The sequence below is a fragment of the Xenopus laevis genome, chromosome 4L (genome assembly GCF_017654675.1).
Source record: "Xenopus laevis strain J_2021 chromosome 4L, Xenopus_laevis_v10.1, whole genome shotgun sequence".
Taxonomy (NCBI): Eukaryota; Metazoa; Chordata; class Amphibia; order Anura; family Pipidae; genus Xenopus; species Xenopus laevis.
In genome coordinates, this window is record NC_054377.1 from 154,202,293 (window position 1) to 154,223,793 (window position 21,501).

General features: G+C 44.4%; 1 protein-coding gene across 2 annotated transcripts in view; it reads left to right on the plus strand.

Moving 5' to 3' along the window:
* The first annotated feature begins 9,690 nt into the window (after positions 1 to 9,690).
* The window catches only part of LOC108704011 (ubiquitin-like modifier-activating enzyme ATG7), a 50,247-nt gene continuing 38,436 nt past the window's right edge, over positions 9,691 to 21,501 (plus strand). The window contains exons 1-5 of one of the 2 annotated variants that reach the window (XM_041591019.1): positions 9,691 to 9,905; positions 17,317 to 17,538; positions 18,265 to 18,319; positions 19,928 to 20,045; positions 20,998 to 21,075. In XM_041591019.1, the coding sequence (XP_041446953.1) occupies positions 17,358 to 17,538; positions 18,265 to 18,319; positions 19,928 to 20,045; positions 20,998 to 21,075 (432 nt within the window). In that variant the 5' untranslated portion in view covers positions 9,691 to 9,905; positions 17,317 to 17,357. The remainder of the gene's footprint in view (positions 9,906 to 17,316; positions 17,539 to 18,264; positions 18,320 to 19,927; positions 20,046 to 20,997; positions 21,076 to 21,501) is intronic. The other variant, XM_041591020.1, reaches the window with a different exon arrangement.

Genomic DNA, 21,501 nt, shown 5'->3' on the forward strand with positions numbered 1-21,501 from the left:
CCCTCAGTGACTTCTAATATCCTTATCATTTACAGTAGGGGGTACATTATCCCTTATAATACATGAGTGATACTCAGAGTTCCCTGTATAACTCAGCCTGCAGCCTTGTGCCTTTATATGGTCACAGAACAACCCCTCAGTGACTTCTAATATCCTTATCATTTACAGTAGGGGGTACATTATCCCTTATAATACATGAGTGATACTCAGTTCCCTGTATAACTCAGCCTGCAGCCTTGTGCCTTTATATGGTCACAGAACAACCCCTCAGTGACTTTTAATATCCTTATCATTTACAGTAGGGGGTACATTATCCCTTATAATACATGAGTGATACTCAGAGTTCCCTGTATAACTCAGCCTGCAGCCTTGTGCCTTTATATGGTCACAGAACAACCCCTCAGTGACTTTTAATATCCTTATCATTTACAGTAGGGGGTACATTATCCCTTATAATACATGAGTGATACTCAGAGTTCCCTGTATAACTCAGCCTGCAGCCTTGTGCCTTTATATGGTCACAACCCCTCAGTGACTTCTAATATCCTTATCATTTACAGTAGGGGGTACATTATCCCTTATAATACATGAGTGATACTCAGAGTTCCCTGTATAACTCAGCCTGCAGCCTTGTGCCTTTATATGGTCACAACCCCTCAGTGACTTCTAATATCCTTATCATTTACAGTAGGGGGTACATTAGGTAAGAATTGCCTGTTGTCCATATGAATCCCTTGTGTCCATTTCTGACTTTGTTTTCCACAAATCTTCATGGAACACTATTTGAGCAATGAGAATAATGAGAATAATGAGTATATGGTACAAAGCTGTTATTTAGAAGCTGCCATACTGTAACACTGTGGCTCTGTAAGACCCGCCCCTTTAAATAAAAGGGAGAGATTTGGGGTGCCCCGGGTACCCCTGGAGCTGAAGCACAACAGGAATGTATAAACAAAGAACAAATGTATAGGGAAACACAATAATATATCACATTAGCCGAAAACTAAAATAATTGGAGTTTCTGGAAGACAAATGACCTTTCCCCATTGTCTGAGTCTCTAATTTTCATCGTTTTAACAAAGAAATTTCATTAACAATAATCCTCCCCCTGCCAGACATTCCCAGAATTCTGCACACGGCAAAGTATCCCATAATAACGGCGTCTTTATTAAAACACGAAAAATAGAGCCCCCCCCCATGGAAATAACTGCACCAGACATACTCAGGAGGCAGAGGGACTAGGGTGGTCCCTGGGGAAGGGCAATGGGCCCCGGTTTGTCACGTATCCTTTCAGAGCAGAATCACAAGTGACTTTGGCTACAAGGGGTTAACACTCAGTCCCTGTCCCACTTATGGGCTCTTACTGACGAGCGTTGAAGCTGCGCTCCCCTGCGTTCCGGTTTTATACGTTCAGTCGCAGGGGAGCGCAGAAGTAGACGCATTTCGTTTTTTTCAATGGGGCTTGTACTCACACAGACGCATGTAGGCGCCGAACGCAGGAAAAATGTTTGGCGCCTACATGCGTCTGTGTGAGTACAGCCCCATTGAAAAAACGAAATGCGTCTACTCCTGGGCTCCCCTGCGGCTGAACGCATAAAACCGGAACGCAGGGGAGCGCAGCTGCAAACGCTTGTCTGTAAGAGCCCTGAGGGTAGAACTACACGACCTGCGATATTATCAGTTCCAACACGCTGAGATGTATCGCAAGCGTTGCAGCGAATTCAAGTAATAGGAGTGTCGGACGTGCTCGCTGCGCGTATCCTACACAACACGACTGTCAGATGAAGACGCAATCATGCAGCGCTCGCATCCATCAGTCGAGTCATGTAGGATACACGCAACGTCTCACATTCCTATTACTTGAATTCGACGCGACGCCTGCGATTTATCTCCGCGCGTTGGAACTGATAATATCGCAGGTATAATCGATTGTGTAGTTCTAACAATATACCCAGTTTAGACTAATGTCAGACACCCCAAAACATACCAAAACCCAGTAAATTCACTGGCTGACACCATCTCTCCTTAACCCTTAGCTGCATAGAGAGCTAATGACTCTCTGTAACAGTTAATATTTCACTTTACATAAAATCCCATGGGATATAGATTCCATCCAATTATCGGTATATTTATATATATATTCTGTATGCCCAGCCCAGTGCATCCCCCTGACTCTGCCCCCTGCTGGAGGATCTCATTATGTTTGTGAGCCAGAGACCAAATGTGTTAACCCTTTCCAACACCAGAACAATACTGTCCCTGTATGACAGGCCACCCTTGTGATTTGGGGGTTCTCTGCCGAACCCCAGTGCCGTGAGACTGGAAACAAAAGCCGATGGTTCTGGCGTCACAGTCAGGAATGGGCAGATGCACCAGGATGGGAGACTGTAATGTGTTTTGTCTAACGAGGAGATAATTAGTAGGAACAGGCAGGGTCTGAGACATAACGAGCTTCCCCTGCCCTGGAAACTTCCCATTAACCCTTAACCCTCTGTGCAGCTCCTGTAGCAAGTTCTTCCCATATAAGAGCTTGTGAGGATACAAGTGATTAAATGGAAACACCTAGTGGCAAGTCCTCAGTCGCCAGCTTATTCCTCTGAATACAGTTGGTCCTTATTAACTTCACAGACCCCGTCACTGTGAGACAATCCAGGATTCCTTTAGGTATAACGATGTGAAGAAGAAGCAGGGCCGACCGCCACTCAAACGGATCCACAGGACCAGAAAAAAATAGTTAAAAAGTATTTTAATTTATACAAAGTTAAAAAATGTATATTTGCATCTACATCCGCCCTACGCATTTCGCACCCAACTAAATCCATAAATAATCATTTCCATCTGATTCGTGTGACATTTGATGTAGTGGCTACAATTTAAAGTTCCATTCTGCCTCCCAGTTCCTTATCTGTAGCACAAATCAGGTGGTGGCGCTGTTCCATTGCAGCCCTATAGGAAACACTGGCTGATAGTGGTAGGAAGCGGTACTGCAACTGATCCTCATTAGATTTGTGTTTTATTCCCTATTGTCTGAAATAACATTTGACAGAAAAATCTCTTGGGAAGAGTAGGTTCCTCATTTTATATATTTCTGGATATTATCAAAGAGCCTGTGTGAGTTTAACAACAGCATATACACCTCGGCTTTACAAATACATCATTATTCCAGCTCAAGGGATGGTTTTATTTCCCTATTAAGGGTAAGTATACACAGGGCATTCACTCTTACACACATATATTTATGTACATACATGTGACACTGTTTTGTTTCCTTTCTTTTGTATCATTCTCATTGTCTTGCAGCCAATTCTATCAGCTCTCTCTGTGTTACATGGAAGGTCCAAACATGGCTGAACATCAGCACCTGAATCGTTTTCTCAGGGTTATTATTTATATTAAGTTCACAGTTAAAGACACAGACTCTATTAGCCCGCACCTCTGGTGGTGCAGACAAATTCTGGGTGACAGGTGCCCTTTAACCCAACTCTACCCAGTCATACATGGGCACGAGCCAATCAGATTATTTCCCATCTCTTCCTTTACTGTATTACCCCTGCTGGGAGTCTGTTCCCTGTATCTTTTCCCCTTAAAGGAACAGTAACGTCAAAAAATAAAAGTGTTTCAAAGTAATGAAAATATAATGTAGTGTTGCCCTGCACTGGTAAAACTGCTGTATTTGCTAAAGAAACACTACTATTGTTTATATAAACAAGCTGCTGTGTAGCAATGGGGGCAGCCATTCAAAGGAGAAAAGGCTCAGGTTACATAGCAAATAAGCTCTGTCTGTCTAATGGTGTTATCTGTTATCCATTAGTTATCCTGTGCCATATAGCCCTTTTTCAATTTCCACCATTGCTTCCCAGCAGCTCGTTTATATAAACTATAGTAGTGTTTCTGAAGCAAACAGATCCGTTTTACCAGTGCAGGGCAACACTACATGATATTTTCATTACTTTAAAACACTTTCGTTTTTTGGTGTTACTGTTCCTTTAACGTTATACTTCGCTATGTTCTCCATTGGTGGCATATGGAATTCATACATGGGCCTGTAGTTGAGCAGACTGATTGGTGCATGGGCTGAGCAGTTGGATGGTGGGTGATTTGGGCATGTATCATGTGACCATGTTGCCCATAGTGACAGGAGAGATTCAAACTATTCAAACTATAAATCGTTCGACTATTCGACCATTCGATAATTGAAGTACTGTCTCTTTAAGAAAAACTTCGACCCCCTAGTTCGCCATCTAAAACCTTCCGAACTCAATGTTAGCCTATGGGGAAGGTCCCCATAGGCTTTCCTAAGTTTTTTTGATCGAAGGATATTCCTTCAATCGTTGGATTAAAATCCTTCGAATGGAACGATTCGAAGGATTTAATTGTTCGATCGAAGGAATTATCCTTCGATCGTTCGATCATACTATCTGCGCTAAATCCTTCGACTTCGATATTCGAAGTCGAAGGATTTTAATTCCCAGTCGAATATCGAGGGTTTATTAACCCTCGATATTCGACCCTTAGTGAATCGGCCCCTGTGTGTTGCTCAAGTATCAGCAGGTTTCCATTTAGCAAAGTGAATTCGGCACTGTACAAACAATACGAGCGCTCCCTTCTTTCCAGCCCCATAACCAGTATTGTCTCACCCAGTAGATCCCACTCACTAGCCCTGTGTAATAGGAACCAATTCAATAGATTGTGGGCCAGTGAAATCCCTTCTCACCATAAGAAGTGTATATCACAGTTTGAGTTCAAGTACGATCCTTTGTATTTAGTACGTGTATCTTCGATCAGTGAGTTATACCAGCGCGTTCGCAATTAGTCGTGTGAGCGAGACGTGAGTAGGAAGCGCAGGAAGAGAATGGAGAGAAAAGATAACGATGTTATAACTCGCTGATCGATTTGACACGAGGCTCAGAGAACTGATCGGGGGAAGACGCAGGCAATTTATAAGTGACTATGAGGGTTAGGGAGAAAGTATCCCACTGAAACTGTTACACTTACTACACAAGGTTGGCTGAATAGAAAGGATCGTACTTGAACTCAAACTGTGATATACACTTCTTATGGTGAGAAGGGATCTCGCTGGCCCACAATCTATTAAAATGCTTCTTATTACACAGGGCTAGTGAGTGGGATCTACTGGGTGAGACAATACTGGTTATGGGGCTGGAAAGAAGGGAACGTTCTGTAGCCTAACAATAATCTTATTACTGGCAGAAATGATATACTTACATATCCAGCACTGAGCAGAAATGATATACTTACTGTACATATCCAGCACTGAGCACTAATAACAGTTTCTGTCCCTCCCTTCTCAGTCTCAGCAAAATATTTTTCTGCCGTGCCTTGATATTACAGTATATACCTGCCCACAGTGAGCCCTTCTCCCCAGTCCCTGCCATTACTGCGCCAATTCTGATAATTCCACATTCTCTGTAACTCCTTCTCCTTCACCTATTACTCACCTATTACTCACCTATTACTCACCTATTACTCACCTATTACTCACCTATTACTCACCTATTACTCACCTATTACTCACCTATTACTCACCTATTACTCACCTATTACTCACCTATTACTCACCTATTACTTGTACCATTATTATCCCCAACTCCACATGATTACTATCTCAGTGCTGCCCAGTCTCCTTTGTGTCACCTACTCATCCACTTCTATCACTGCCAGGGCTGGGCCAAGGTATTTTGGCAAGGGCTTCAATCAGTGCCCCCTGCCCCCCCCAGTCCTGCATTACCATTTCCCACCTTACCATTCATATTGCCCCATGTACCTCTGCCAGCACTTATCATATTGCCCCCATTTGTACCTGTGCCAACGACAGTCAATTCCTCAGATTGCCCCCAATCTGTACATGTGCCAGCATAAGCCAAAATATCCATCATATTGTTACTCCAATCTGTACCTATGCCAGTGGCAGCCTAAAAAATCCATCATATTGTCCCTATTTTGAACCTGTTCCAGCAGGAGCCAAAAATTCATCATATTGCCCCAATCATTGGTTTACCTGTGCCAGCAGCAGCCAAGATATTGCCCACAAATCTATTCCTGTGCCAGCCGCTGCCAAGAGGGAGGTTTCTGCTCTCAGTATGAATCACGGGCAAGAAGGGGCTGGAACAGGTGGTTCATAAAACTATTAAAGGCCAAGCAAACCAAGGTTTAAAAAAAACAAAGAAAAAATGTCTCTTAAAAGTGCAGCCCCCCGTGATATTTCCAAGAAGTTCAACATCCCACATTTCTTTTTTCCCCTTTTCATCTGTTTTTCATGTGCCACAATCTCCTCGATGTCTTTGCTCCAGTGAATAGATGAGACTGTCACAAACGACACCCCAGATATTCAACAAATGGCAGAAAACATACAGTGCCAGATCTCATATTGATTGGTATTATATATCATTTTAATTTAGAGTATATGCTTAATATTAATAAAAATGATGTTTGCGGTACTGTTCACGTATTGTGTTGCTCACGGACAAGTTTATCATCTGAGTGTGGCTCACGGGGTGAAAAAGGTTGGGGTCCCTGTCACTATTTATTGGGCTGGTGGGGGCTGTTTGGGCCTCTGTGTACCTGAAATGGCTGGGCCTATTTTGATTCCCAGTCCAGCCCTGTTGGACAATATGGTCAAGATTCACCAAACTGCCTGACCAATGTTACACCTTTACCACTTTATGCAATATAAGTGCAGTAACCCATAGCAACCAATACCAGGTTTGCTTTTAAACATGTGACCACGGCATGCCACCTGCTTATTGGTTGCTATGGGTTACTGCACCTGTTCCAATGTCGGACAGGGGGTAAGCCGCAACACCCCCCCCCCGCGACATCCCACAGCCCCCCTTCCTCACCATTTACTTTTTATTTGTATTTACTTTTCTGAGCTCTTCTCAATGGGGCGAGGGAAGGTCAGGGAGCACACGGGTCTGGGACTTCGGGGCCCAGCAAGTTTTTTCCTGGTGTCCCAGTCTGACCCTGACCTGGGCAAACTTAGTGCCTTTTATTACATAACCTGAAATTGGAAGAAGCCACTGGCACAGCCTGGCGTGGGTTAAACACTGGCAATTGTCGCTCCATCAGCTTGTGTGGCCCCCACGGACCCTGCGAGTGCACTCATGTGTCAGGCTAATGTCATATGATAATCATTATGTGACCCACAATGCACCAGTAGGATCCAGAGCCATTGCTAGAGGTTTGCTGCCTGCCGAACTGCCACTTGCCCCATGTGCCAGTGCCCTGGGGAACAGACTAAATGGGAGGGAGGATCAGACAGGTATTTAGTGAATGATGGGCCTTTAGGGAACACCATGTTCTGTGTGTTCTTGTTTGTGCCCTAATGTGGCCCCGAATGATCCCGGCCCTGGGAGGGACATCACTTTGGAACATAAAGACTCTCAGGGAACAGAAGGGGCCATTAGCTGCCCAATTAAAGGGGCCATTAGCCATCCAATTAGCTCCACTCGCCAGCACATTGAAACACATTAAACATAAACTTGCCCTTTACTTAACAAGCAGAATGGGGCCGCCCATTGTCTCAGGGATAATAACGATAATTATAGGTCCAGTCGAAATCACACCACTAATTATACTCAGAGATCCCCATAAATACAGTCTTTTTCCCTTTGTGCCTCCGACTGAGCCACAATAACAAGCAGGTCTATAAATATAAATATCATCCCCCTCTCTGAGATCCCCGGCAATTACCCAGAAGTCTCAGCCAGCCAGCTATACTGGGAATTTCCCACCATCCTCCACAAGCTGACATCATATCATATTAGGGAATGTTCCTGGGAATGAAAGAAATGCCAACAGCTCTTGTACCAGTCAGTCAATGGTGGAGCTGCACAATCACTTCAGTGGGGCTGTGCCAGGGGTCCTAAAGAGCCAAATTCAGGGTGAGATATTGGGTGAAAGTGGGTGGATGACATAGTGGGTAAGATATTGGGTGAGATAGTGGGTGGGTGAGATAGTGGGTAAGATATTGGGTGAGATAGTGGGTGGGTGAGATATTGGGTAAGATATTGGGTGAGATAGTGTGTGAGTGAGATAGTGGGTAAGATATTTGGTAAAATATTGGGTGAGATATTGGGTGAGATAGTGGGTAAGATATTGGGTGAGATAGTGGGTGGGTGAGATATTGGGTAAGATATTGGGTGAGATAGTGTGTGGAAGGGAAGGGACACAATGTTGGCTGCACAGTTAGTAATAATCAGCAGCTGCTCAGAGCTCTAAGGAAGGGTCGGATGACTATTTCATAAGGGAGGGAATAAAGGGTCACTGATATTAACTCTTAAGACAAGTTAATACCTGGACAGGTCCGATTGCATCTTCGAGTCAGTTCTTCCCTGGTTTCAGATGGGTTTTGCCTCCTACAGGTAGGGTTGCCAGGTTGGCGGGTTTAGAGCCGAATTGGGCTACTTTAAACACCTAGTGGCGGGTTTTAAAAGTCCAAATCTGCCAATGTACTAATTTGGCCTAGTTTTGGAAGTTGCTGCGGGTTTGGACTTTCAAAAGCCGCCCAATTTTTTAAATGTAAATTGAAGCCTGTAGCTTGTAGCCTGCCCCAGCTGTGTAGAAGAAAGAGAGAGACAGGCCCATGGTGAGTGTGATGTGATGCAGACAGTGTGCGCGTCATGGACTGTGATTGCTACATATGAAGGGTGGTCTCTACGTTATGGATTTTACTTTTTCCTGTTCTCATCCCCCCATAAATATACAGCCAGTGAATAGATGAAAGACTAGTCAGGGAGGAAATGTTCCCCTGTGCAGGACCACGGCACTTCTGTATCTTGGCTACTAGTGGGCAACTCTGGCACATTTGTATCTAGGGTTACACCTTTTCTGGAAAAAAATACCAGCCTCCCTATATATTTATCTTTATTCCCTATTAATAACATTGGGATCACTGACCTTCCTATATATTTATCTTTATTCCCTATTAATAACAGTGGGATCACTGACCTTCCTATATATTTATCTTTATTCCTATTAATAACATTGGGATGTTTTCCCTGTAACTGAAGTAGTTTGGGTTTTTGAAAGTTGGTGCAGTTAATTCATTCATTTCTATTTCAGTGTACAAATTTGGCTATTTTTGGGCTACTTTCAAAATGGCTTTTGTCTAGTTTTTTTTTGGTAATTCTTTGTGTGGTTTAGTAATATAAGCCTGGCACCCTGCCCACAGGATCAGTCCCACTAAGACATAAATGTTCATCAACTCGAGTGGTTTTTCAGGCTCATGTGCTCAAGGCTGGATCTGGGGGGGGGTCACATCTGGCCGGTAGAAATGTGCTTGATGCCAATGTTATTTATAGGGAAAAACCATAAACATATAGGAAGGTCGCTATTTTTTTCCAGAAAAGGTGCAAAAGCTTAGGGTGGGCAGAAGGGGCACAAGGCCAGGGGGGAGGCGACTAGTTGCCCACTTGAGTCTGACTCCAGCCCTGGGCTCATTAGTCTCAGTTTTGGGGGGTTGAGTAGAATATACACATATTACACCCTGACACTTGGGGGAATATGATGAGAAGAGCTGGAGAAGAGCAGAGGGTGGAAGTGGGAGGGGCAGCTGCTCCTCAGGGGCGGGGCTGTAGGGCTGAGGGATTGGAAGGCACAGGAATGAATGTAAATGGCACAGGAGTCAGATCATTCTCTAGCCGTGACTTAGAGCAGAACTGTCAGTAGCCTCCGTACCCCGGGCCCCTCGTTCCTCACTACTGACGCGCTATTGATACAAGGTTGTAGCGCGGTGATTTTTGTTTCCGCCCGGGGCCTGTAGTCAGCTGACTGCCAGTTCATGTGACGCCTCGGAATCACGTGACTGCTGTAGCCGCGCAAACCCGGAAGCTTCAGTGAGAGGAGAAGAGCCGGAGAGGAGCAGCTGCACCTGCACAAGAGCAGTGAGTGGGGCCCTTGTATTAACCCAATGTTTCCCTCCCCCAGTCCCTCGGCTACTGCTACATTAACCCTGTCATTTTATTTCTGGGGCACATTGAGCTTTTCTTTCCTAAATCCTGACATATTTATTTATATTCTGAGGCAGTTCTGTCCCTCTGCCATTTTATTCCTCTCATTAATTATTATTATTATTAACATGTATTTATATAGTGTTAGGGCCACTAAACTCCACTGTGCTATCCCTGCACTGTCCTTGCAGCTGTGAGCCGGCTCGTCTTATACTTGATGCAACGGCAAATCATCTGATATCATCTCTCCAGGCTGCTGATCAGGGAACTTGCAATGAACGACACTGTAGGCTTGTGTGTTGCAAAACAAGTTCAGTTTATTATGGGTAGTACTACAACTTATATAGCATAGTATACAAAGAGATTCCATTGTGATGTCATACACAATGTGATTACCTTATATTTGGTAATGTTTGAACACCTGAGTAGCTATAGTAGGTTTACACAGTCTACAACTTGTGTGTATTTGATAAGAAGTATACTTGTGCAATCTAGTGTTCAGTCAGGAAAAGACATTAACCCCTTGCAATCCCTTTCATATAGCGCCAACATATTGCGTAGCACTGTAGAGTAAATGTGATTATACAACTACATCACATGAATTACATACATAGAATATATGGAGTAACAAACATCACAATCAATACAGGTACAAAGAGGTGAGGAAGGCCCTATGCATAGGCATACAGTCTAAAGGGAAGGGAGTAATACACAAGGTGTGGGAGTGGGCAAGATCGAAGTAAGTGGGTGAGAAATGTGTGAAGAAAATTGGGTATATTAGTTATAAACTGGGAACAGGCCTGAGGTTATTTAAGGATCTGATGTAGACTGGGTGTCTGAGAATGACAGAAATTGTATCTTGGAGAAACAGATGTAAAAACAAAGGTATATTTAGTTGACATTTAAGGGTATGAGAACCTATACTAAAAGATATATCTGATGCCTGGGTCAAAGGGGTCGAACAACTAATGTGGTACTGTATGTGGTGTTGCGTTTGGTAGTTAAGCAGAGTGAGGGGAGGCTTCTCGAAAGAAGTGCGTTTTCAGAGATTTCTTGAAAGCAGAAAGGTTGGGAGAAAGTGGGACAGACCGTGGGAGAGAGTTCCAGAGGAGGGGAGCAGCCCTTGCAAAGTCTTGAATGTGAGCATGTGAGGAGGTAATGAGAGAAGAGTTGAGGAGCAGGTCAGTAGAGGAGAGTAGTAAGCGGTTGGGTGAGTATATAGAGATGAGTTCAGAGATGTAGGGTGGGGCAGAGTTATGAAATGCTTTGAAAGTCAGTGTCATTAATTTGAATTTGATTCTGAAAGGTAGTGGAAGCCAGTGCAGGGATTGACAGAATGGCGAGGCAGAGGAGGAGCGGTTGCTGAGGTGTATGAGCCTCGCAGCAGTGTTCATTATGGACTGGAGAGCTGACAGTCTCTGGAGGGGAAGGCCAATTAAAAGAGAGTTACAGTAGTCTAGACGTGATATGATGAGAGAGTGAATAAATGATGGTATTTTTGATATGTTCCTTAGGTGGAAGTGACATGATTTAATAAGTGACTGGATATGAGGAGTGAATGACAGGGCAGAATCTAGGATAACCCCAAGGCACCGGGCCTGGGGAGAGGGGGTGATAGTGGAATTGTTAACTATGATGGATACTTCCGGGATGTTACTGGTGTTAGTTGGAGGAAAGAGAACCATTTCAGTTTTAGAGAGGTTTAATTTAAGGTAGCGTTGCGACATCCAGGTAGAGATAGTGGACAGGCAGGAGGAGACGCGAGTTAGGAGTTCTGGGTTGAGATCAGGAGATGAGAGATAGATCTGAGTATCGTCAGCATAGAGGTGGTAGTGGAAACCATACGAATTTATTAATTTGCTGAGGGAGGAAGTATAGAGGGAGAATAGTAATGGTCCCAGGACAGAGCCTTGAGGAACTCCAACAGAAAGAGGTAGGGGAGAAGATGATACTCCATTGTAGGAGACACTGAAGGAACGATTGGTGATGTAAGAAGAGAACCAGGACAGGACAGGTCACGAAGGCCAAGCGAATGGAGGGACTGGAGGAGGAGAGGGTGATCTACAGTGTCAAATGCGGCTGAGAGATCAAGCAGTATTAGTAGTGAGAAATGATTGTTGGCTTTAGCGGTTAGAAGGTCATTAGTTAGTCGAGTCAGGGCAGTTTCCGTGGAATGTTGTGGCTTAAAACCAGATTGTAGGGGGTCCAGCAGGTTATTGTCAGAGAGGAATGAGGTAAGTCGGTTGTAGACTAGGCGCTCAAGTAGTTTAGAGATGAAAGGTAGCAGAGAGATAGGTCGGAGGTTGTCAAGATTGGAGGGATCAAGAGAGGGTTTTTTTAGAATGGGGGTGACAAGAGCATGTTTTAGTTGAGAAGGAAACAGTCCAGTTGAGAGGGAAAGATTAAATAGGTGAGTTTAAGGCTTTGATTAGACAAGGATTGGTATTGGGGAGAAATTTTGAGGGAATTGGATCAAGCGGGCAGGTGGTAAGGTGAGAAGAGGCCAGAAGCTTTGAGATTCCTCATCAGTGACAGGGGTGAAGGAGCACAGGAGAGACTGGGGTGTGTGGAGGGAGGGGGTGGGGCATGTGTCTCATTAACCCCTTCATGCCCTGCTATTTTTATTTAATGGTAAATAATACAGATCAAATGCTGAAACTGAGAAAGTCTATTATTTTCTGAAAAATCTTGATGGTGCCAAGTCAGACTGCAGGTGGGGGGCAGTTTTGCACCCGAATATGTTACTATAGAACCTGTGCTGTGTCCTATGAGCATTGTCTTACTGAAATAAGCCCCGCCTTCCCTCAAACAGTGTTGCTCCAAAACTTGTATATATGGTTCAGATGTGCCAGTCCCATGCCATGTGACTAATACACCCCCATACCCTCACTGATGTGCCAGTCCCATGCCATGTGACTAATGCACCCCAATACCCTCACTGATGTGCCAGTCCCATGCCATGTGACTAATGCACCCCTATACCCTCACTGATGTGCCAGTCTCATGCCATGTGATTAATACACCCCCATACCCTCACTGATGTGCCAGTCTCATGCCATGTGATTAATACACTCCCATACCCTCACTGATGTGCCAGTCCCATGCCATGTGATTAATACACCCCTATACCCTCACTGATGTGCCAGTCCCATGCCATGTGATTAATACACCCCCATACCCTCACTGATGTGCCAGTCTCATGCCATGTGATTAATACACCCCCATACCCTCACTGATGTGCCAGTCCCATGCCATGTGATTAATACACCCCCATACCCTCACTGATGTGCCAGTCTCATGCCATGTGATTAAAAAAACCCCCATACCCTCACTGATGTGCCAGTCCCATGCCATGTGACTAATGCACCCCTATACCCTCACTGATGTGCCAGTCTCATGCCATGTGATTAATACACCCCCATACCCTCACTGATGTGCCAGTCTCATGCCATGTGATTAATACACCCCCATACCCTCACTGATGTGCCAGTCCCATGCCATGTGATTAATACACCCCCATACCCTCACTGATGTGCCAGTCTCATGCCATGTGATTAATACACCCCCATACCCTCACTGATGTGCCAGTCCCATGCCATGTGACTAATGCACCCCTATACCCTCACTGATGTGCCAGTCTCATGCCATGTGATTAATACACCCCCATACCCTCACTGATGTGCCAGTCCCATGCCATGTGATTAATACACCCCCATACCCTCACTGATGTGCCAGTCCCATGCCATGTGATTAATACACCCCCATACACTCACTGATGTGCCAGTCCCATGCCATGTGATTAATACACCCCTATACCCTCACTGATGTGCCAGTCCCATGCCATGTGACTAATGCACCCCCATACCCTCACTGATGTGCCAGTCTCATGCCATGTGATTAATACACCCCCATACCCTCACTGATGTGCCAGTCTCATGCCATGTGATTAATACACCCCCATACCCTCACTGATGTGCCAGTCCCATGGTTGAACGCACATATCGGTGTCCCACTTGGGCTCAGTCCATGTTAAATGAGTTTAGACCCAGAGAAGGTGCCGGTGGTTCTGGATCAGGTTCTTCTGTGCAAGGGTAGAGGAGGTGCAAGTTGCATTTGTGGGTGCAGAGACCAACTGGTTTCCCAGACCATGGATTTGGGGTTCCTGAGCCCAATGCATTTCATTCAGCGCCACCTGAGATTCTGAAGATCCAATATTGACTTTCAGCTGTGTCCCTTTTACAGGGATTTGTCTGGATTCTCAGAAAAATTATATTATGTTCTGTAGGTGATTCTGTGTATTTTACATTGAGGAACTTTCCCAGTTTTTTGTTGCCCCTCACCCCCAACTTTTTGGAACTGGGTTTCCAGCATCAAATAAAAAATAAGAAATGAGCAGAAATTTCTCAGAAAACAATATCATTTCTCAATGTTAGCATCTGATCTGTTGTCTTTGTTTTATGTGCCATTAAATATCAGGGGGTTCACTGATTTGCAGATCATCCCATTCTCTTCGTATTCTCATTCTACTCAGTCTTCCAAGTTTTGTGGAAGGGGGTTGTACATTTAATTAAAGGGTAAGTACACATTTACACTGTATGAGGGAATGATCAGTGCGTTCCAGTAGGAAGAGGTAACTGCCCTGTCAGTTCAGCCATGTGGGGTGACTGTATGTTGGGGTACTGTACATGGGGCATATGAATAATTTGGGGATATGAGACAAAGTGCAATGAATGTGGGAGGGAGAAGCTGGTTTGGGGCATGGGAGCTGCATGTATTAGTGGTATCAATGTACAGGTGCTAGGGTGCCTTTGTCTCCTTCTACCAGCACCCTGAGCTTTGCACCCCTCTAATATAATGTCATGTGTTTCATTCTGTGTAACATGACACCCACCTACCTGCCCACCAACTGCACTTATTACTTTGCTGGGCTCCCGGCACTTGGGTCCATCTCAGGAATCTGACTGGAGCCCAACACCCGCCTCTTCTCACCAACCCCCCATGTTATTCTCTCACATAGGGGCCACTGCTCAGGGTGCAGATAGAAGGGCAGTGGGGGGGGGGCAAGGGTAAAGAGCCAGGTGTCTGGATGCCTCACTGGGCACAGCTGGTGCAGTTCTGAGGCAGCTGTATCAAGTCACATGGACACTGCCCATGAAAAAGGCACCCCCAAAATTGTGTTCCCAGAAAAGAAACCACAGAGAGTGTGAGCTGAAGGGGCAAGAGACATAACAATGGACTGTACTGTGGAGATTGGCTCAAGCATGAGGATTAGTGGCCAGAGGATCAGTATGTCTGGCACAATTGCCTCATGTTACAGTTACAGCACTGTTGCCTGGAGATGCCTGGGATTGAACAGACAGTGGAGTGGGTGGAGACTGGATTGAGATATAATGTCATGTATGCAAATGAGGCGGCGCTGATGTTCATTTGCCGTTTGAAAATGAGTAATTGGAGAGGGACAGTTGCCCTTTAAGTTGGAAAGAGAAGAATGAGAAATCTTTGTGTACCATTATCGATACATACATAGATAGATACATAGATAGATAAATAGATAGATGAGAGATAGATATTGAAATAAACATTGATTAAATATGATGATTTTATATAAATGAATTGTTTTTAATTGGGAGTGTATAGCTTTAAGAAGTGTACGGGGATGCACACATAACGATCTATAAAGCTAAGCTATTTTATATGACACATTCATGCCCTGAGGAAGTGACCATTGTGCTTACGAAATTCGTTAGCAGTTTTGTAGACATTGAACATGTAGCACTTTATGAACTTTAATCTGATGAAATAAAGAAATGACGTCTTAAAAGAAACCTTTTGTGAGGTTGCAGTGGATTCCGGGTAATGAGTACAGATTACGAGAGATAGATAGAGAGATAGATAGATAGAGAGAGAGATAGATAGATGATAGATAGATGATAGATAAATAGATAGATATAGATAGATAGATAGATAGATAGATAGATAGATAGATAGATAGATAGATAGATAGATAATAGATGATAGATAGATAGAGAGAGAGAGAGAGAGAGAGAGAGATAATAGATAGATAGAGAGAGATAGATGATAGATAGATAGATAGATAGATAGATAGATAGATAGATAGATAATAAATAGATAGATAGATAGAGAGAGAGATAATAGATAGATAGAGAGAGATAGATGATAGATAGATAGATAATAGATAGATAAATAGATAGATAGATAATAGATAGATAGATAGATAATAGCTAGATGATATATATATATATATATATAGATAGATGATAGATAGATAGATAGATGATAGATAATAGATAGATAGATAGATAGATAGATAGATAGATGATAGATATATAGATAGATAGATAGATGATAGATATATAGATAGATAGATATATAGATAGATGATAGATAGATAGATAGATAGATAGATAGATAGATAGATAGATGAAAGATAGAGGAAAGATGATAGATGGACATATAGATAGATCATTGGTAGATATATATATAGATTACAAGATTTAGTTCTTATATCAAAAATGATGTCTTAGGTGTACTTGCCCTTTAATAGAGGTTTGATTGTGTCCCCATGGGAAATCCATAGGGGCAGCGTCACGCTATACAGTGTGTGTATATATGATATATATATGCTTCTGACCGTCACACAGTATCAGGGCTACATAGTTGTTACAGTTGACTAAAGACACCTGAGCATCAAGTTCATTCTTGGGCCCCAGTGATTCCTGTTCCACAATCCCTGTGTTGTTGTTTCCTGAAATACAATTCCCTCCTGAATCCCACAGCTCTGTGTGTCCTCTCCATCTCTCACCTTAAAGGGGTGATTCACCTTTCACTTCACTTTTACTATCCTATACAATGACTAGTTCTAAGCAACTTTTCAATTGACCTTCATTTTTTCTTTTTTATAGTTTTTGAATTATTTGCCTTCTTCTTCTGACTCTTTCCAACTTTCAAGTGGGGGTCACTGACTCCATCTAAAAAATAAATTAGGGATGCACCAAATCCAGGATTCGGTTCGGGATTCAGACAGGATTCGGCCTTTTTCAGCAGGATTCGATTCGACCAAATCCTAATTTGCATATGCAAATTAGGGGCAGGGAGGGAAATTGCACGACCTTTTGTCAGAAAACAAGGAAGTAAAGAATATTTTCCCCTTCCAACCCCTAATTTGCATATGCAAATTCGGATTCGGTTTGGTATTCGCCCGAATATTTTCCAAAGGATTCGGGGGTTCGAAATATATCAGAATATCCCTTTTCTACATCATAGAAACAGTTAATTTAAAGGTGAACAAGCCCTATAAAATGAGATTTGTTGTTTCTCTATTCAGTAAATTACGGATTTTGCGCCGTACCCCCGCAGGCTGAGGAAATGATGTCATCGGAGAATGACCCCCCTAGTGATGTCGCTGCTGCAGAGGCCGCCAAGTTGCAGTTTGTCCCGTTTACTAGCGCCCTGGATGCCGGATTCTGGCACGAACTGACTCAGAAGAAACTCAATGAGTACAGACTGGACGAGACCCCCAAGGAAATAAAGGGATATTATTATAATGGTAAGTGGGGGCAATAGGGGGGACCTGTATCAGGGAGATCTCCCCCTGCCGCCCCTACTGCAGTTCTCCCATAATGAAAGTAAATCTTAAACTACAAAACTTCCCAATATTCATTGGTCAATGTCACTGGGTGTGGCCTGTCAATCCCACTGGGTGTGGCCTACTGATCCCAATGGGTGTGGCCTGATGATCCCAATGGGTGTGGCCTGTCAATCCCACTCGGTGTGGCCTACTGATCCCAATGGGTGTGGCCTGATGATCCCAATGGGTGTAGCCTGTCGATCCCACTGGGTGTGGTCTGTCGATCCCACTGGGTGTGGCCTATGTGTGCCATGGGCCATTTTGGGGGCGGCCAATGCAACTCTTACCCCTAATAAACAATTCTCTGAGCCAACAGTGCTGGTGATTATTCCCGGGGGTTACAGTGGGGGGGGGTCCCCCAAGAATTCTGGGGCTGAACATGTAAATAAAAGATTTCTGCGCTCCTGCCCGTCAGCTTATTATATATGAGTCTGCCAGGGACAGTAATGGGGCATCGGATCTAAGTTGCCATGGTAACGCTACAACTTGTCAGGGTTGGAGACAGGAGCGGGGCCCCAGGTTACACACGTGAACGGCTGTAGTTTCCTATTGGGTGTAAATACATTCCTGTGTCTCCCTCTCTATTCCCTGTGTGTAACGACTCTCATCCCTGTGCCCCCGCTTTGTCTCTTCTCTTGTCTGCAGGGGATCCATCCGGACTCCCGACCCGACTCACTCTGGAATTCAGCGCCTTCGATGTGTGAGTACTTATCTGTCTGACTGTCTGACACACAGGGGCCCTGTACTAAGCACAATTCAGCAGGAACAGCCCCTAAGTTTGCTCATAGTCTGTACAGAGAGATCCCATAAAACTATGGTACATAGGTATTCCCTGTACTAAGCACAATTCAGCAGGAACAGTCCCTAAGTTTGCTCATAGTCTGTACAGAGAGATCCCATAAAACTATGGCAGCATAGGTATTCCCTGTACTAAGCACAATTCAGCAGGAACAGTCCCCTAAGTTTGCTCATAGTCTGTACAGAGAGATCCCATAAAACTATGGCAGCATAGGTATTCCCTGTACTAAACACAATTCAGCAGGAACAGTCCCCTAAGTTTGCTCATAGTCTGTACAGAGAGATCCCATAAAACTATGGCAGCATAGGTATTCCCTGTACTAAGCACAATTCAGCAGGAACAGTCCCTAAGTTTGCTCATAGTCTGTACAGAGAGATCCCATAAAACTATGGCAGCATAGGTATTCCCTGTACTAAGCACAATTCAGCAGGAACAGTCCCTAAGTTTGCTCATAGTCTGTACGGAGAGATCCCATAAAACTATGGCACATAGGTATTCCCTGTACTAAGCACAATTCAGCAGGAACAGCCCCTAAGTTTGTTCATAGTCTGTACAGAGAGATCCCATAAAACTATGGCAGCATAGGTATTCCCTGTACTAAGCACAATTCAGCAGGAACAGTCCCTAAGTTTGCTCATAGTCTGTACAGAGAGATCCCATAAAACTATGGCAGCATAGGTATTCCCTGTACTAAGCACAATTCAGCAGGAACAGTCCCTAAGTTTGCTCATAGTCTGTACAGAGAGATCCCATAAAACTATGGCAGCATAGGTATTCCCTGTACTAAGCACAATTCAGCAGGAACAGTCCCTAAGTTTGCTCATAGTCTGTACAGAGAGATCCCATAAAACTATGGCAGCATAGGTATTCCCTGTACTAAGCACAATTCAGCAGGAACAGTCCCTAAGTTTGCTCATAGTCTGTACAGAGAGATCCCATAAAACTATAGCAGCATAGGTATTCCCTGTACTAAGCACAATTCAGCAGGAACAGTCCCTAAGTTTGCTCATAGTCTGTACAGAGAGATCCCATAAAACTATGGTACATAGGTATTCCCTGTACTAAGCACAATTCAGCAGGAACAGCCCCTAAGTTTGCTCATAGTCTGTACAGAGAGATCCCATAAAACTATGGTACATAGGTATTCCCTGTACTAAGCACAATTCAGCAGGAACAGCCCCTAAGTTTGCTCATAGTCTGTACAGAGAGATCCCATAAAACTATGGCAGCAAAGGTATTCCCTGTACTAAGCACAATTCAGCAGGAACAGTCCCCTAAGTTTGCTCATAGTCTGTACAGAGAGATCCCATAATACTATGGCAGCACAATTCAGCAGGAACAGTCCAAAGCTTATGGGTGGCACTTTGGGAGGCCACACTCTTGGAACTAGGAAGGTAAAATGAAAGTAAATAAAATAACCAGAGTGAAGTCAGTGTTTAGTTACCCTTTAATCCCTGGGTGTCACTCTGTACTGAGTAATAACAAACATATTATCTGTGTCATTGGCAGTAACACCCCCACCCCTGGCCGCTGCTGCCCGGCACTCGGCTCGTTGTACAACACCAACACTCTGGAGTCATTCAAATCATGTGACAAGAAGGCGCTTTTGGATGGAGCAGCCAATGAGGTAAATGTGTCTCTCTAGCTCCGCCCTATGTCTCCTTTACACAGGGAAAGCAGATGTGTGGGATGAAGTTGTTGGTACATTGAGTGACAGTCGTGTTGCAGCAGTGCAGTGTGTCCCTAAATCTCTCCCCTTGTGCAGGAAATGTTTCATGTTGTCAGGGCTCTGCCCCTGTCACTACTGCCATCATTGTCACTATATATATATATATATATATATATATATATATATATATAAATATATATATAAATATATATATTAGCACCATGCCGACCCCCTGCCCAGTGTCTCTCCTCAGCTGTTGTTACTCGGGCAGCAGCAGCAGTGCATGAGGCAAGAAGTGACCGTCCCATCAACTGTAATTCATTTACTTTGGCACAACTCTGTCCCTTCCTCAGGTACCTAGGAATTGAATGCGCCCTTTAAACTCATAACTGTAAGTGGTTTTCCACAGATTTACTGCAGAACTACATTACCCATCAGCCCCTGCTAGCCCTGCTGGTTTCTGGGCTTTGTTACAGTAACAGGCAGTGCAAATCCTTCCCTCACCCCAATAATGTTTCAGCAGCAGCGATAGCACGGGCACCCTAAACAAACTGCTCCCTTCTCCCCCATATATTAATGTTGGCCCCTCACATGGGGCCCTTCTGTCTGGTACATTTGTCAGCCAAACAATTCTCAATAGAACAGTCTCCTGAGCACCCCCTGCTATACCCATAGTCACTGAATGCTCCCCCAATAATCACAACCCCTAATTGCAGAGATCACTGTGTCCAGTTATTAATTAGCAGCCCGGGGAATTATGGGTAATACACTTCCCATCATCCTTAGCTACACAGCAGGGTCTCAGTCAGATAATGCCTCACTTTGATCTGGGGTGACCCATTGAAGTTCTTTATATTTGGGGCGTCTCTCCCTAAATCTGACAGGGGGGCTGTGCCTTGTTGTTTTGCAGATTTGGGAAGCGATCCGGTCGGGAGCGGCCATTGAGGATCCAACGCTTCTGACCAAGTTCCTCCTCTTGACATTCTCAGTAAGTCACCGCCTCTTCTTCCTCCTCCTCCTCTTCATTCTCTTCCTCCACCTCCTCTTCATTCTCTTCATCCACCTCCTCCGCCTCTTCCTTCACCTCATCTTCCTCCTCCACCTCCTCCTCCACCTTCTCCTCCTCCTCTTCCTCCTCCTCCACCTCTTCCTCCACCTTCTCCTCCTCCTCTTCCTCCTCCTCCACCTCTTCCTCCACCTTCTCCTCCTCCTCTTCCTCCTCCTCCACCTCTTCCTCCACCTTCTCCTCCTCCTCTTCCTCCTCCTCCACCTTCTCCTCTTCCTCCACCTTCTACTCCTCCTTCTCTGCCTTCTCCTCTTCCTCCACCTCCTCCTCTTCCACCACCACCTCCTTTTCCTCCACCTTCTCCTTGTCTTCCTTCTCCTCTTCCTCCACCTTCTCCTCCACCACCAC